The sequence below is a fragment of the Oxyura jamaicensis genome, chromosome 7 (assembly GCF_011077185.1).
Source record: "Oxyura jamaicensis isolate SHBP4307 breed ruddy duck chromosome 7, BPBGC_Ojam_1.0, whole genome shotgun sequence".
NCBI classification, from domain to species: Eukaryota; Metazoa; Chordata; class Aves; order Anseriformes; family Anatidae; genus Oxyura; species Oxyura jamaicensis.
This window is the reverse complement of record NC_048899.1, coordinates 1,530,226-1,548,435: the sequence shown is the minus strand read 5'-3', so window position 1 is coordinate 1,548,435 and position 18,210 is coordinate 1,530,226. Positions and strand designations below refer to the sequence as shown.

General features: G+C 38.2%; 1 protein-coding gene across 12 annotated transcripts in view; it reads right to left on the bottom strand.

Annotated features, from left to right (window-relative positions):
• Positions 1 to 18,210, bottom strand: part of ANKRD44 (ankyrin repeat domain 44) — a 148,571-nt gene that overhangs the window by 13,941 nt on the left and 116,420 nt on the right. For 7 of the 12 annotated variants that reach the window (XM_035332243.1, XM_035332245.1, XM_035332239.1 and 4 more), the window contains 6 exons: positions 15,707 to 15,733; positions 9,934 to 10,005; positions 7,393 to 7,594; positions 2,776 to 2,854; positions 1,634 to 1,751; positions 774 to 990 (listed from right to left, as the gene is read on the bottom strand). In XM_035332243.1, coding sequence (XP_035188134.1) covers positions 774 to 990; positions 1,634 to 1,751; positions 2,776 to 2,854; positions 7,393 to 7,594; positions 9,934 to 10,005; positions 15,707 to 15,733 — 715 coding nt within the window. The remainder of the gene's footprint in view (positions 1 to 773; positions 991 to 1,633; positions 1,752 to 2,775; positions 2,855 to 7,392; positions 7,595 to 9,933; positions 10,006 to 15,706; positions 15,734 to 18,210) is intronic. The other 5 variants (XM_035332248.1, XM_035332241.1, XM_035332242.1 and 2 more) reach the window with 1 other exon arrangement.

Sequence of the window (18,210 nt, the reverse complement as noted above, 5' to 3'; positions counted from 1 at the left end):
CAAAGCAAGTAATTCACTCATTGCATACTAGATTTATAAGGATTATAATTTAACACTTTAGATTTAAGATTGAACACGTTGTGTACATAAGCTTTGTTGTGATAAAATTATAAACAAAAAATGTTTTTCTTTTATATATATATATATTATATATATATATATATACACATATATACATATATACATATATATATATTTATATATAGCAGGAACATGGTAGATCCAGGCTGATATTAACCCTTCTCAAAAATAAAAGGAAAATAAAAAGAGTCTCCTTTTAAAGTGATATTACATCCATGCCCTCACACATCTCCAAAGATGGTCTTAAACGATGGTACTAGAAGGTTTTTTCCTTTTATTAAGCAAGAAACATAATCAGTTCAGGCTATCCACCTAATCATGTCGCTTCTTGCTTTAATAAATAAGAAGGTGACACCTCAGAGAAGCATTTCTGGCCCCATACTAATCAATGAGAATTTCATCATTTACTTCAGGAAATCCAGAATTTCACCCCGGCCTTCTGTGATGGGAGCAAATGAACACAGTGACTGAGATATTTCTTTCTAAGTTGCAAAGCCATAGAGAGTTATTGCTGGAATTTCCCTGGATTTTGAACTGAAGTGTAAACACAGAAAATGCCAACTACAGATAGTAAGTAAGAAATAATTTGACTTTTCATTTTAAGTATCTCAAAGGGTTAAACTTTGTTATCATGCTTTCCTAAAACTAAGGCCACATTTGAATTTGGTAAAAGTCCACAGGGACAAACTTACCATTGTAACAAGCCCAGTGCAGCGGTGTATAACCTTGATTATCTTTTAAACTGCAGTCTTCTTCTGAAAGTGCTACCTGCAGTAATTCACTCAGCCACGTGGCATGGCCCCGAGCTGCTGCAAAGTGCAGAGGTGTTCTGCCTCTGGCATCTTTACATAAAATAGATACGTCTTTCTCTAACAGCATCTGAACACACTCTTCATGCCCCGTCATAATCTGATAAGAAAAATGAGTAAAAAGGTTGACATAAACATAGACTCATGCCCAGGAAACGTGCTATGGTTGATGCCTGTGAACATGAAACAGCCTGAATGGGATTCAGATGACAGAGATGAAAGCTCCTTTGATCCCATGGGTATCCTATGATAACCACTACACTGAAATATATTTGCTATTATCTTTCAAAGGCATTGATGAATAGTTTGTGGAAGAAACCCCACTGAAGGCTCAAAACCAAGGAGGAGTTTAAGATTAATGAAACAGATAAGTGAAGGGTGAGGTCCAGAAAACCTGAGTCTGGCTACTCAAAACCATGTACAAATGTGAGAGGAGAGCTGAGGGGGAAAAAAAGGAACAATATTATCAGAAACATGAAAAGCTGGCCAGATATTATCAGTGACCTCCATGTCATAGATTAGCTTTAGTATCTTGGTCATGTTCATGAACTGCTGTCAACACAGAACAAAAATGTGAAATAAAGTCAAAAGCAGAGCAGAGTTGTCCTGATTTTTACCTCATTGACTGTTTTTAGTCATTTTCAATCACTAACTATATCCCCTACATATTCAATATCCCCGTATTTATAAATGAATTGTATTCACAGTAAAACAAATAAATAGAATCATTAAAACTAAGTCACCCCTCGATGTAAAGCTGTGCATCCCACGAGATCAGCTGCATCTACAGATGCTTCTTTTTCAAGTAATAAGGAAACAGCATCAATGTGCCCATATGCCACTGCAAGCATTAGGGGGGTTCTAGAAGAAAAACAAACAAACAAAACAGTCACAGCTCTAAAATGACATGCTACTTGGCACTGCTAACTTAGTGGACTAGAGAAGTCAGGAAGCCCTGCAGTTTTCTCCATTCCTACTCAGAAATTTATTCCTTTCACTGTATTCTTCTATACAATACCCAGGTGAAAATATTTTGTATGAAATTATTCTTAAAATATTATCAGCCAACTAGTATGATAAGTTTGCAAGCAGTTTATAGAGCAACATCATTCGGGACAATCTGTTCTCTTAACAACCTACAATTATTGTCACCTCCAGCAACACGTGAGCTTTACAGTACCCAACTGTTGTGAATGAATGCCTGATAGTTACCAAGATGACAATAACTCAAAGCATTTGCTTTGAAAATGCTGCACAATTGTTTAAAGTGGAGTAAGGAACATGAGGAAACTCTATTAAAGCCAACATTTGGACTAACATGTCTTCCTTCTTTTTTTTCCTGAAAGCGATCTATTCTTCTATTCTTAGATAAGACTGATACCATTCAAACTTGTATGTATAGTCAGATATATTCCAGGTACTCCAAATAAGTATTTTAAAGCATTAATGCTTTCAACTTCTAAAGCATACTTTATATTGCCTCTATAGCTACCATTTAATAAGACATAAAACTTTTGTAGGAACATCTCAGATTTAGGGCTCACCTCAAATTAGCAGTCTCGCTTTGCCAGCTTAGTATACCAAGTAAACCCTGATATACCAGCATTTTAGAAAGTAAGAGTCTACAGAAACATCTCAGAAGCTCATTAGTTTACGTTGAATCTGGCTCTAAGCATCTATGAAGAATTGTTTAAAGTATGAAGCAGAGGCTACGATTAATGAATAATCTTTTCCACATGGCTTCGAATGTATACTTTGTAGTTTCTGCCAAATTCTAAAAGAAGTACAGGAAGTACAGTATTTCAAATAAATGCTTTTCTGTATGAAATCTGAGATGCTATTTGAATCACAGAACTGAAAGAAAACCATCACAAAGAAAACTTACTGTCCTTTGGCATCTGTCACATCGGGGTTGTCTGCAACTTCTAGCAACAACCGTAAACAGGGTGTATGACCATTAATGACTATGAAGAAAAAAAAGGGTGTTAAGTTAAAATAGTCTTATTTTCAGATACTTTTCCATTAGAACGTTCATGGATAAGAAATTTCCTGATAAGCAATTAAAATACTTTGCTTAGTATTAGTATTCCTACAATTTTCAATTTACTTCTGACAATGAAATACGAGCTCTTTTTTCCCTGACTTCAGTAAAACAAGGATTATTTTTCTTTCACTCAAAAATCCCAAATGAGTAAAACAGAAATTGTGATTTTCACTACTGAAAAGATCTTTGCTAAACGGGTCAGCATTTCAAAATCCCTCAGAGCAAGCAGGCAGACAAGGTTTTCTATGATCAGTGTTGAATGCATTAAGCAGTACAGCAGCAACACTCAGTAATATTACATGGGCTGTACAAGAAAATTCTTTAGTGCTGTTATGAAAAAGGAAACATCTGCAAAGAAAGACCAATCTTACACATTTTGTATTCCAGGAAGCACCACGTTACTTTGACATTTTGCACTCCAGCAACCTCCAGGCTGACTCAGCTGTGCTGAGCCCCACAGCAGGTAGTGGGGAAGCCATGAGGAGAGCGTCATCGCAGCCTAAGAGCAATGCCTCTACTACGCAGCCAGCAGGTACTGCACCTCCACTTGTTCTCTCAGACTCAAACTTCTCAGGAAATGCTTGTTCCTACTCAAGCCTGTCAGTCACGTCCTCCCAGTCCCCTGGGCATTGGCCAAGATCTCTCTAGTCTCCAAGTCAATCCTGACAGCTTCACACCAGCCTTGTTTGCTGGTGAGTTGGGCATGCTCAAGTTGATTGAGTCCAGGTGGAAGTACACAAAGTCACCATTACTGCTGACATTCTTTAACTGAAAGACTGTTTTGTCTCAATCTGCTTATTTCCCGGCCCCCCCCCCCCCCCCCCAAAGCCTTGACTGGGATCCTCCTTAGTTAAGAGAGCTGTGATGAGACATTCTTCAATTCAGTCAGCACAGAGGTGACAGCACACCATCATCTCAGCTCCTTACATGGCTATGCAGAGGCCCAAACCCAGACAAAAATTCTCTTGGGGTTATTCCAGTTTTTCTAGTTTAACGTTAGAAGCCATGGGTACTTCTCAAAAACAGGGTTTGTTCTTTAAAACGTAACCCACTGCTGTTGGAAAACAGCTCCAAAGTACTCTATTTTGCAGGGCCAGATGCTGGAAACCAATCTGTGTGTCAGCTGGCTTAAAGGCTTCACTCACAGGAGGAACAGAAATTTCTTACTTAAAAAAAAAAAAAAAAAAAAAAAAAAAAAAAAAAAAAAAAAACAATAATCCCTATACTCAGTAGATAGAGATTGTGTTCTTATTACAGCAAGTCATGCATTCACACTGCCCACACCCTGTGGGCTGAGGCAGAAACCTTGGGCACCACCTGTGTCACATCATCCTGGCAGAGAAAAGGGTGCACATCATCACATTTAAATCACTCATCCGAGAATAATCTCAGTTGCTCTACCCAGAAAAAAATAAAAGATGCTTTTAGTTGTTTACCACTAAGTAATGACATATACATAACATGTAAACACTTCTGCAGGGCTGATGAGTCAATGACTTGTGGAGAAAAAAGAAAAAACAAAAACCAGTTCTTTCTGCCAGCAGAAGGAAGAGATATCCTAACTTGTTCACACTGATGTCTGAAAAGGATTCTGGTAAATTGGTTTTAGAATAGATACTCCCAGGAAGTATCCAGAGCTGACCCAGTGATTGCTAAACATTACAGACCCTGCAGGGAACGTGAGCTTTGCCAACAGAGCTCCAATGCTATCCTAGGGAAACATTTCCAATGGATTCCCCAAGCCAGACAGAGGAAAGACTGGTGGTAATAAAATTATATAGGGAACATATAATTTAGGCTAAGGAAATTCTCCATGTTATGAGGTCAAAGAAAGCCTGTTCCCTGAGAGGAAAAGACCAAATAAAATAAAATAAAATAATAATAATAATAAAAAAGAAATACTTCATTAGGTGAGTTATTTCTCTACTAAAGTTACAAATCCCTTTACTGAACGGAGCTCTGCAGAATCATGTAATCCAATCCACCAGTTCAAGCCTCCTTAACTGTTCTGTTCAGCAATTCTGCTTGTGCAATCAGAAGGAATGAAGGCACACAAGTTTAAGGGGATGGGCACACATGCCTTCTTGTTTGTTCCACTGCACAGTAAATGCATGCAAGTATTCAATTCTATGCCTGCAAATGCATCCTGTCGCTCAAAGGATTAATTCAGCAAGAATTCTGTTAGATTTCTCAAAATATGCCAATTTTCCTCTTATGCTTGCATTGCAAATAAAAAACGTTGAATAGTGCAGTGGAACCATGCAGGGTTTCCGATAGGTGGCATCATTCTTTGCCAAAACACCCCTAAACAAAATGTTACGAAACAGCATAACAAAAATCATCAGACTTCAAGGAGCTTTTTGTAACAGTTGGAGATGGAAGTTTTACTCCTTCAGGATTGCCACAGAATTCTGCATAGCTGTTGAGTGCAAGGTCGTAAACAGAATCTGATTGGATATTTACCTAAAATGTATTTTGCATTCAAAAACCTCCAAATTCATGACACTGACAAGCCGTATTTTCTAAGACTTCAAATACTTAATTTTCCTGTGCAGTATTTTGCTTTCTGCTTAGGGTACATGTTCTCCATTTCTTTATTATTCCTGTGGGTAGGGTTTTCCTGCTTCTTGCCTTTTCTCTCTCTCTTTTTTTTTTTTTTAATATAAATTTAGCTTTTTTGTTTTACTGAAGATCTAAAGAAAATTCTCCTCGAATCCTTGAAATATATATATATATTTATTTTGTGAAACAATAACTACAACAAAGTCACAGGCTAGAGAAGTCTACGATTGATCTTCCTACTGGTTCTACATGGAAGGCACTGACACTACAGTGATGAGGGCAATTAAAAAATGAACTAAAATAGAAATAAGAATACAATCAGAATTTGTATGAAGGTAAGAAACGTGCCTGCTTAAAATAACACCTACTCAACAAACCTACTTAACTCTATTTAACAAACTTAGTCAACAAATCCATATTTTGAGTGGGAGCTGCTAACAAGAATATGGCTTTGTGAGCATTTAGCTTTTTCAGTAATGCAGAATACTCAGTTCAGGTTTGACAAGAAATCTATGCAACTACAACCAACATTTTAAATAAATGCAAAATCATTGCTAGCAGTGATGACATGCCAGACAAAGTCACAGCTATTTCATGAGACCCCCAGCTAGGTTTGAAATGGCTATAGAAAAGCTCTTGACCAACACAGCTGCACTTCTGTGGCAGCACTGATCTTTACTTAAATTAATTAAACCAACAGTTTTTATAGGGTGGGATCATCTGGATTTAATATTTTGTTTTATTGCAAACAACTGAACCCCCCCCCCACACTGAATTCTGGTCCTAAACTTCTGATTTCTGCACTGTGGCACAACATCTCTATATTATTTCTTTATTGTGGGTAGCAATGCATTCGGTTTTATGCAAAGTCTAAGGTGGCAGGTGGCAGAAGACGTTTTTTAGTATGCTATGAAGACTTATTGCAGAAATCTCTTCAATACTGCAGGCAAAATTGATGTAGGTCAATTTGACTTTATGCTTCCAGGTTGCACAAACGTGATCACAGAAAAAGATGGTATTACACGATGTGCATGCATTTTTTTCTAAGCAAGATGAAAAAAAAAATATATATATACAGAAAAACAATTAACATTGTTAACTAAAAAAAAAGTCCAAAAAATTATTAATTTTACTTCCCACTAGAGGTCACTACTACGTTGTAATGAGTTCCTCAACAGTTAAAGGAGCAATATTCCCTTCAGTGCTGCCATGTATTTAACCAACAGGTACATATTAAATAATAACCTTTAAATAAATGGCAAATTCTACATTTCCAGTTTCCAGTTAATTATGCAATGTTTGGTACTCAAAACATGGTGAATGGAGCAACTCCTAGCAACAGCAAATTCACAAGCTGGCTTAGGAGAATAACATCTAAAAGAGGGTGAATTTCTGCAGAGCTGCCACTGAGAAAGGCTGAAGGTTTTGAAAACAAGACAATTCAATTGCCACCAGAAGCCTACCTGTATTTTCAACCTTTCTTCCTTAGGAGAAGCAGTGAAGCGATCATTATCTCTTCCCCTGCTTTTTTTGGCTGAAGAACCATTAAGTGAAGGTGTTGCAGAGGAAACATCATAAATTGTAAAGAGTAGGTGGTAATAGAGAGGTATGGCAGATAGGGCTGGGTATGCAGAGGTATGCAGGTAAGGGCTGGGCAGTAGTGGTATGGATAAATATGGTATTCTGTGAAGGAGGACTGATCCATGAGGACAGCGGAGAAAAACCATGGAAAAGACAGACGAAGAGCTAACTGCTGGGCCTTGGCAAACAAGAAGCAGTCCTCAATATGTGTCAAAATCTCACTCTTCTTAGAAGAAATATGCATAGGAGGTGGGTAATGTTAACCACATGTGTTACAGGGTTCATACCACAAGCATAACATAAGCACACACTCACCTGAAGCATGCAGTGGGGTCCTTTTAGTGACGTTGTCTTTTACAGTGACAGAAGCACCCTGGCTGATGAGAGCTTCCACACACTCTGCATGCCCTTTAAACGCAGCCAGGTCCAAAGCAGTGCGTCCCTTCTCATCCTTGATATCCAGATCTACCAGAGACTGGAGGAGTACCTCCAGGGCTTGGTGATGACCATTATAGGCCTAGAAATATGAAATGAGCCATGTAAAGAACACAACTCTCACCTTTCACATAAAACACGAATAAGATGTGCCATTGTTGGTCTCCCAAACACAGTAGAAATGACAGTTTTCTCGACTCCTTATGACTCTTCAGCTTGAAAGGACTTTTCCAAATTACTTTGTGGATGATACAAGTAGCTACGACACTCAAAAGTTCCTGGTTTTCATGGAGCGAAATCATGATTATTTATTTGCTCTGACCTTCTAATACAACCCAAGGTGAGGAACTTCAGGCAATAATTCATCAATTCAGTATAGACTACATTTCATTTAACCTTGTAGGCACTGCCCTCCTCTACTGGCTGTTAGACGCACACAGAGCATCCTTTTTATTTACATATGAACATAGAACTAGTGTCACTAGAGTTGAAGCAGTTAATGAAAACAGAAGAGCAATACTAACACAAAATTAACAACCAGCCACCAAACTGCAAGGTTAAGTGCTGGTGGTAGTAGCTTGCTGCTGGTGACCATTCTCAAAAGCTTAAAAGAACAGAACAGAGTAGGAACCAAACAGTTGTTTCCCTGTTAGACCAAAAAAACTACTTAATAAAAGTAAAAAGGCAAAGGCAGAAAAAGGAGAGGAAGGTGAGGGCACAATGAACTTGTATCCCAGAAAACACTCTGATGCAGTTGTTAGATTTTCTTCTCTATTACAGTTTTACTTAGAAAACAAACAGCAATAATCTGAACTTTGTCTCAATATGAGCACCTATCTTGAAGGTGCCAAGCAGACAGCATACGCCCATCCTCTCCTTGAAAGGTTAAAGTTGATTTGTTTGTTTGTTTCCTTTTGGTTTGCCTGACACTGTCACTTATTTAGTCATGACCTTAACCAGGCACTATAGCCTCAGAGAATGGCAGATCAGTATTTCATTAGCTGCTAGTTCACCCCTTTGTTTCTAATTCTTAACTATTACTATTCTATTGTCAAATATCTGGAAGCAGAGGCCATGGCCACTGCTCCATATCAGCTGTTTAACAGGTCTCTGTGTTTTGGTGTAAGTTCATAGCTTTCTGGACGGCTGGGTGGAGACATTCAGAGACACTGATATTATTTGTGGAAGGATAGCCACAGGCACCCCAATAAATGGGAAGGCTTGAAACAAATGTCAGATACTTCTGGATACTTGCAGTTAAAGTGTGAGAAATTGTGATGTTTTATGTAAGCTTTTTCTTTTTTTTTTTTTTCCTTTCTTTTTTAAAAAAAAAAAAAATATTTTGATTTTGGGGCATCTAGGGTGAATGAGCTACTGTCAAACAGCAACCGATACAACAGGGAGAGACACTGGCAGTTTCCTTGCAAGGATTCTTTCCAAGAAGGACCAAAGAGGAAAAGAGGAAATGAGCTTGCTGTCTAGCCATCTACAGGTCCTTTCCCTGCACACGAATTTGTGTTGATGACAGTACAGGTTGTAACCCCTATTTTATCTTGGGACAATCTTATTCCCAAAGTAGTCAAATTGCAGAGGAAAAGAACTGAGGGTGAGAACTGTTCAGTGGCAAACTCGGTCCTTTTAACCAGCTCTAGATAGTCCTTTTAACCAGGTTCCAGCTCTAGATAGTCAAGCACTGGAACAGATTGCCTGAAGAAGCCATGAACTGTTTGTGCTTGGAGATTTTCAAAATGTGATGGGGCATGGCCCTTGAGAAAACCACCTCTAACTGAACCTGCTCTGATCATGGAGTAGATGATTTCCAGAGGTCCCAGCTGATCTACACTATTCTGTGATTCTGTGCAAAAAGACTCTGGGAAGAGGGCTGATGAATCTTGAATCTCAGGCTCTTGGGAAAAGAGAGCTATTGCGATCTCTGAGCCACAGGTGCTGGATCCCCTTTTGTCAACACAGTGACCACTGCATGCTCCCAAGGCACTTCTGGGGTTTAAGCATGTGTTATCACACCTGGCTGTGCACCAGACAGTTTTTACACTCTGCATGTCTCCAGGAGATTAATGAGAGTATCCCATTCCATCGTCAAAGCCATGGGCTCAAGCTCCAGCTCCGAATTTATAAACTAGTCATAAATAAAAGTTGTGACTTGCCGTTTAATTTCTTTACAGTTTCTGTTTCTTCTTCTACAGTCTACCTGAGTATTACAGTCAATAAAAGCAAAGAGCCTCAACTGCCAGAAACTTAATTAACAATTCCAGCCCAGAACCTGGTTTTGTTACATCTAGGCCTACATATCTCTTTACAGCTGTTTCAATATCAAGTCTATGATTAAACCTGCTTCAAAGACAGAGGTTAAGGAGTTATCATGGAGATGATGATCAAACACGTTACACAGCTCATACTTACAGCTAAATGCAAAGGACTTTTTGTAGCTGCAGAATCTGATTCCTCAAACATATTGTTGGTTTTTTCCAGAAGCTGAAAATGGGGAAAAAAAGTTTTAAAACATCTTTGCAAAAATTAGGATAAGGTCTTACGATCTATAAATCAGTAGACAAAAATAAACTTTTTTTTTTCTCAGATGTCTGCAGTGAATATTGAAGGACAGTGAGAAATAAATAATTCACAGCATTTCCTTTATGTGTTCTCAAGTCTGTTTTCCCTATGGGGCCAAGTTATAAAACTAATTTGAAAGCTTGTCATGAACGTCCTCATCCTGATTAATGAGTTTCCCTGAAATCATAGAGACTGCCTGCGTGAGAAAGGAACAGGCAAAAGGAAGAATTTGTGGAGTAGAGCCCTAAGCCCATTTGCTTTGGAAAAAGGGATATTGCATGAATACACAGGTAATGCACACGCAAGCCATTTCTGATAGATGGTGGTCTGGATAATTCTGACACATAATTAGGACTGGAAACAATTATAACTGAGCTGCTAGTCATTTCACAGTCATTTTTATTATTTATCAAAGTAGAACCTGCTTCTACAATGACAGACTTCCAAAACGCAACACATTTGAACACCTTGAACTCTTAAAAGGGTTAACATCTAATAAAATGCAACACATTTTTGTGATTCTCTTCATGTAAAGGGATCCCAAAGCATCTTAAGGCTTACGAATAGAACATTTCTGCCCAATCCAAAGGCGGAACTATGGATTTACTCTGACCAACACCACGTGCCACAACAGCATAAGAACCCTGGCAACTTACCCAGCTGAGGTTGCAAAGAAAACGATATGCAATATTGACAAAATACTGGGAATTCAACACCTTTTAGTAGCACTGCTGGTGTGCAAGACATTTTACTTGATAAGTACTCAAACAGCTAGTCTCCAAAATCCTTTGTAACTGAAAATTAATGTTTTACAAAAAAAAATGAGTAGCCAGAAACTGTAAAAAGCAAAGCAAAGCATGACAGGTAACTACAAGTGACTTGTAATGTTTCTAAGGTTACAGGACCGGTTTTCACAGTGTTTTTTTAATAGGATAAAGAATTAACTAAAAGACTGAAAAAGGGGACCAGGAGTCTTGGTGCCAATCTGGACAATTCTACAGTATGCCAACATGGAAAACTCTAAAGAGGACCAAGGAAAGCCTATGGTTGGCACAGAAATTATCAACCCTACGCTGCAAGATGGTGGTATATAATGAACTCATATATACCTAAACTTCTGGTATAACAAGTCAGTCCTTACCAGACCTACATCAAAAATAATCTCACATTAAACAAGGACATTAATCGGAATCGGGGGGGTGGGGGGGGGGAACAAAATGGAAATTTAAGCAGCAATTTTGTTTATTTGTATATTTTGAGCCTAGTGATATGTTAGGAGTAGGAAAGAAAAGTGTGTTAATGAAAATACTGTTCACAAGCAACTGGGTGCATTTTGTAACAGGTAATACTAATTTTAACACAATCTCACAGCTAAGGAAGAAAAAAAAAGTCCCACATCACTTTTGCAGTCAATTTGGGGCAAGGTTAGGGAAACACATTTGGTGTTTTCACATGGAACCACATCCAGTTTAAAACACTGTTCTTCTCTTACATTTTAGATGGAAATGGGATGAAGCAGTAACTCTGAACACATGGTCATGAATTCTCAGTTATCACAAACTTCTCTAAAGAGGTAATAATTTTAAGTCTGATTTTCTCCAGTAAGTAAACAAACTTAAAAAAACAATCCAACCAAACCCAAGCTCTAAGCCTGTTTCCCTGTCTGTTCCATACTGGCCTTTATTCTGAGTCTATAAGGTCAGCACAGAAGACTAATTTAATCACTTGTAATTACATTGATCATCATCAGCTGTTGAAATTCCAGGATCAAAAACTTAATAATTCCCTTATACTGTCAGAAGGCTCTGCCTTCTGGAACAAGGCAGATAACTACCTTTCAAGTAGATGGGGAAAAAAAAAAAAAAAAAAAAAAAAAAAAAAAGAGGAACAAATCGCAGGATTGGAGAGCCCCTCACAAAAGGCATATTGATGGCTTAGAGTTAAAGCAGCTTCGACTGATGCAGACTAAGCTTAATGAGCTTATTACTCACAAGGCTGAGTGTCTCCATCATAAAGTCAAGCACAAACAGGAGCTTGATAGTAAACTTAGTAGCTCCCACATACATAGCCCAACAGTGCAAGAAAAGATCACAGAATCACAGAATCATCTAGGTTGGAAAAGATCTCCAAGATCACCTAGTCTGACCTCTGACCTAACACTAACAAGTCCTCCACTAAACCATATCCCTAAGCTCTACATCTAAATGTCTTTTAAAGACCTCCAGGGATGGTGACTCAACCACTTCCCTGGGCAGCCTATTATAAGGGAGAGCAAACACATGAAGATTATGGACACATAACTAATAATTTTCAATATGTCTTGTCAGGCACAGCTCACAATTAAAACCAAGTCATCTGATGGATACACATCACATCACATGCAAGTTACCTGGCAAATCCTCCAGCTTCACCAGTGTTTCCAAGAACAGGTTCACAATAAATTTCCTATACTTGTTATAAGAGACATAAAGTGATCCTTAGGGCTCATAATGCTTCCAGCTTAGGGCACACTTGTAAGAAACTACCCGCAGTTGCATCTGTTATTAAAGAAAGTGAATTTAACACTCAAAACCATTTCCCCTGATGGTCCCGGTAATTGAAATCCCCAGACCCTGCAGAACAACTCCAGTGAGCCTGCTGTGGTGCAATACCTGCCTGCTGCAAGTTGGCCGATGCACTTCTCTCAAGACAGACAAGTACGGGTGCTTCACTATCAGGTCATGGTTGTGGCTGACTGGAGAAAGTCCAGCACACCTCATGTCTCATTTCTTGTGCCATTATGTTAATTGTCTGCAGATTTTAAGCAGATGTCAGCACTGGCAGAATTATTCAGATGCTGCAATCCAAAGCGGTGGGCACTGTCCTCTCTGATTAGGTTCTAGCTTTTTAAAAGGTAAGGATACCTTACTCTCTTTTTACCCTTTGGAAATTCCCAGTACTACCCCGGTACTTCCCATAACAGCACTATTTAATGCTGCATGTAATTATCTTGGGAAGTCTTCTTCATTCAGGAACTTGATGCTTTGGGAGTAAGATGCAGACAAAGCAAGATAAAACATGTCAATTATTCAGGTCTATTGTTACAAGCTAAGAGCACTACAAGACTGCTGTTATCAACTGTCTTCTCTCCCCCAGCTCCATGTGAAGATTAATAACATTTAGTTCTCACAAATTTATTTTATTTGTACAGTAAGGACATTTACAGACATAAGAGGATTTACTGCTTGATTTTACTTTGTGGTTATAATAAAGGATTATATGGGAGAACATGGTGTAGGGTTTTTTGCTTCCTCTATTTTTATTTTTTATTTATTTTTTTTTACTCAAACTTGCCAGTTACTGACTCAGGATAGTTTACGTAATTGTCCTTATAGACTAGAATATATTCTGAAGTTCATCTCTGTTTGAAAAAAATAGCTTCATGGAACATGTCTAATTTAGAATTGGTATTAGGCAGAAAAGGAGATAATACTTTCATCATGCATAAAAAGTTTAAGCTACCTTTTTAAAAGGAAGATGTCAGAAGCTACTTCAAACCAGATACTGTAATGACGGGTGCTATTTTAAGCCCTAAAAAGAAAGGGAATGTGATTCTGCACAAAACAACATGCCCCTTCACCTCCAGGCACAACCATCTATGTGCACCACTGGTAGTTATGTCAAAGGTTTGATCTAACCATCACTGACATCAAAGTGACTTTGCACTGAGGGTTTTACCATTTTAGTACGGCTACTTCTACATTACAGCACATAATACTTCCAGCACTGTTAACTAACTTCTTCAGAGCACCATAGTTAGGTGCTATTAATACTAACGGTAAAATGGCAAAACATTAATTACTAACAACTTTTAATGTCACTTTCAGAACTGAATAAAAATATATTCTCTAGGATGTCATTTTGAATCTTATCTTTCCTGATCAATTGCAATAGATAATTGTCTGTACCCAGGGAAAACATGACAGCAGCAGCTTCTTTTGAATAAAGTTTTTTTGTTTTGTTTTGTTTTGTTTCTCCAGCAAGTACCAAGCTCAAGATCGAAGACTGTCATCAATTGTTTCCAGTTAAATAGAAAACAGTATTAAAACTAACCTCTATACCACTTTATACCGGGGAAGCACATTTTTAAATCTCAGATTTTTTTTTTGATTGTGTAATTCAAAGGTGAAATGGTACAACTGTATCCTCATGGGAGACAAGCAACTCTAAAAGCTCTCTCCATATTTGTAAATATAAATGATCCAATTATTTTAACTTGATCAAATTAAAATCAATATACTTCCTTAACATAGCCTGATATGTTTTTCCAGAAATCAGACATTAAAAATCCAACTAACCAGTGTTTACATCAGTTTCGCTCATGTGCATGGATTGTGGGTGAAGTTAACATAAGTACATAGAAGCTTTGCAAGAGTTTAAATAGATGGAGTCTGAAGAAATGTATTAGTCATTGCATGGACCTTTTTCAGCACAACGCTTAAATACCCAGTACCCTACCAGAACAATCACCACCACGCAGACAGAACTTACCTGGCATTTAGGGGAACAAAGTTCAAGCCCTTAAGTATATCTAAACCACAAAATTCAAGCAGACCTCCAGACCCTGATCTTTTGTTGCAGCTCTTCCACTTAATACTAAATCACTTCATATTAAGTCATGTGAGTGCCATGTCTATGCCATACAGTGCCATACAGAAGATTCTCACCCAGCAAATATTTGTATGAAGCAGGACAGCTCCAAACAAGAATGAGAGGTACTACCAGCCAACATGTTGCTTACCAAGAGGTAGAAATTCTAATTGTTTGTTAATCAGAGCAGAGATCTGAGCCTGCATCTTCCACTCTTGAATCACATACGTCGTGTTTTTTTTTTTTTTTTTTTTTTTTTTTTTTTTTTTTTTTTTTTTTTTCTGAACAGAAATTGATTCTACCTCAAAGGTTCTAAAAAACCTCATACTTTGGTTTAGGACCCTCTACCCCAGTGAAAGTTTTGCAAAATTTCATACATTTCTGTAAAATGTATAAGGAAAGCTTTTGTTCAGACAAGTTATTCCTTAAAAAAAAAAAAAAAAACTCTGTAGCTGAAAAATTTGAGTTTTGGTTAAATGTATTAGCAGTCGATTTTGAAAATGTGCGTTTCAAATGTATGTTTTGCTATTTTCTTCTCATTTATGTCTCTGTCATGAAATACAAATGTGTTTTAAAGTCAGACTCACATAAAGATGCATAATTCAAGTTCCTTCTTTAAATCACTTTGAAAGTGGTCACACAGTTCCAGAAAACAGACAACGTTGGTTCCATTTCACATTACCAAAAGCAAAGCTACTTGAACATCCAGAAAAGTGTCATGCCACTCCGTACGTGCACTTGACTCATAGCTCCTAAGACTGAGGAAAAGCAACAGACTTCTAGCAAAGCTTGAGCCTGTAAGTAACAACAATGAGGAAATCTACTTAAACCAAAGCAGCATACATGCAGTTGCTTGAAGTACATGGCATGCCAGTTAGGAGTAGTGATTCTTCTTTGTCAGGCTTTATAAGAGTGAATACAAGCACTTGCAAAATAGTAAGAAGTTTAAATAAAAACCAAATATACAACATGCAGTTGTTTTTCAATTACTCACTATATCCAATGGAGTTTTGCTTCCAATCTGATTAAAAACGTCAATTAGAACAATTAAAGACATACTCAACTATGATGGCAATCTGCAAGTGTTTGTGGGGTCTGTTTGCTTGGTTTCCTCTTTCTTTGGACTAAATTGCGTTGCAAGCATTGCACGAACAGAATACTAAACCAGGACCTGATCCTTCATGCACCCGTCTCTACTCTGTCCACCTATGATTGAAATACTCCTGAAGCTATGAGACAACTGCCCCTGTGAATAGCTACCAGTTGCATTACTTCATATGGGAAGAAGGGAAAGAGGAAAATAATATTCAATGAGAATGTTTACAACCAATCTATTCAATTGACAAAGCAGAGATCCAAAATATGCACTGTGGGAGCCTTTGCCTAACGAAATTAGTTTGCTTTTTAAGCCTACAAATACCAATAAAGCAGTGCCAGTTTCTTCTTTAAAGTCTGCTCATGCAGGCAAACATCTTCCACTGAATAAAAGAGACTGATTACACTCCCAAAACCCCAGCACCCACAGCTCTTCCTGAGCTACAGTCTAATGCAATGCCATATGCCCTTTTCAGTGGATTCAGTAAATTAGAGTCATATTCTGCACACGTTTACATGTAAACACCACGCACACATACGCACAGACAGGTACTTGAGGAACAGCACAAGTCCACAACTCCTTTCCAAACTGAAGGGAAACTGTCCCCTGCAGTTCTGCAATGCCCTTGTTACTTTCTGTCAAAAGACAGCAGATGTTAGTGCTTTGCTTCTTCCCGCCAGGAAAAAACATAAAAACACAACAACAACTAAAAAAAATGACCAAATCTGTCAGAGACAGAAAAGCTCTCAGGCATGCTAGGCAATACTCTTACCCTACAAGCCAAAGTGCCAGCAGGGTGCCAAAGCAAATGGTGAATTCCTGTACTCCCTCAGAGTTCACAAGCAGAAACCCTTTTTAGGATCAAAATTATATCATTTTGAAAAAAACAAGCCTAAATGCACAATAATAATAATAATAAAGAAAGCCAATAAGCTAACATATATCAGCATATCTAGCATATATTTACTCCTATTGATAGTTTAATTAGTGGGTACATATTGAACTAATGCTGCAATCAAAACTTAAGTAATTAAATCAATCTGCCATGATCTGGGGATTCTAGGACTGAGAGGGAAATTAGAAGGTTTGCTAAGGTTATTTTCAAAGGATTATGTTCTTAAGTTCTTTTCTTCTTTTGCATTCTCCTTTTAGAACCACTAGAGTTAATGACTTCAAGCTTCCTCTGCTAAGAAAAAAAACTTAAGGATGGGTGTCTACAGCCAGCGGGTTTGATAGAAAGGGTCTCTGGTTCTGGTGCACTGCGAGCTGCATGCACAACCACCAAACCTCAAATGCCAGCAGCTCCAGTCAGCTCCAGCTGGTGCTGATAAAGGCTCATTCCTTAAAGGAGTGGCCAAATACATGTGTATGGTTTTCAGAATTCTGCACATGTGGAGTCTGTTTGTTTCAATACTTGTTCTGTGTATTTTTGGAGTTTTACTGGTGCTTTCTTTATGAAAATAAGCATCTGAATTCCTAATTGTACCAACTAACTTGAGAGAAAGAAAAAATCAAACTTCTGTGCCATACATGAAATAACAGCTCAGATATTCAGAGCTGACACACAGGAAAAGCCATCACAGAGTTCGTTATTCGGTCATTCACCACACGAAATGCAATCACTGCTGCTTTCAGACAAAATGCTGCCCTTTCAGAAGGATGGAGTCAAGGAGACTGTGAGATATTCACAAAGGAGATAAACCCAGAACATAGCCCCTAATTGAAGAGATTCAGGCCATGAAGTGGCCCAGGGGCTGTGGCTGCACAAGTGTCTGAGCCAGATCCTCATGTGGCAAAAGGCTATTTAATGCCTATCCCAACCACACTTGCGATTCACTCGCCACTAATTACCAGTGTCCTGCTCTCAGATGGATAAAGGAACAAATTCTTGTTGATAAGAGACACATGTAGTCAGTAGTAGCTACATGAAATACCTAAGGGGTCTGAGATTTCAGCTTCACAGGTTAAGCAGCAAGCATTTGAAGGCACAGATTTTTTCTCCACTGGTAACAGCTGATCTAATAAAAGGTGTCTTCTTGCTCTTCAAACTTCACAGCATAGTTGTGAGGGCCTGTTACCAGGAAATCTTCCTGGTGCACACAGATCTTCAGGTTACCTGCTTCAGTCAGACACGCAGACTGAGATTTGCCTTTCAGAAATGATTTTCCGTTAAACCATGCTCTCCTCCCATTCTCAAGTGAATTAGCCCCCGTGCCAATTTGATTTATATTAGGCACAAAGTGAATTTCATTTGCTAATGGGATAAAAAGAAGAGCAGATTATAAGAAAAATGACCATCATTTCTTACAGTCAGAGAAGAGATTTCACTACAGAAGACAGACATTTAATTCTGTTTGCCCTGATATTGCACAGGAACATATTTTTACCAGCGCAAAGTGCCT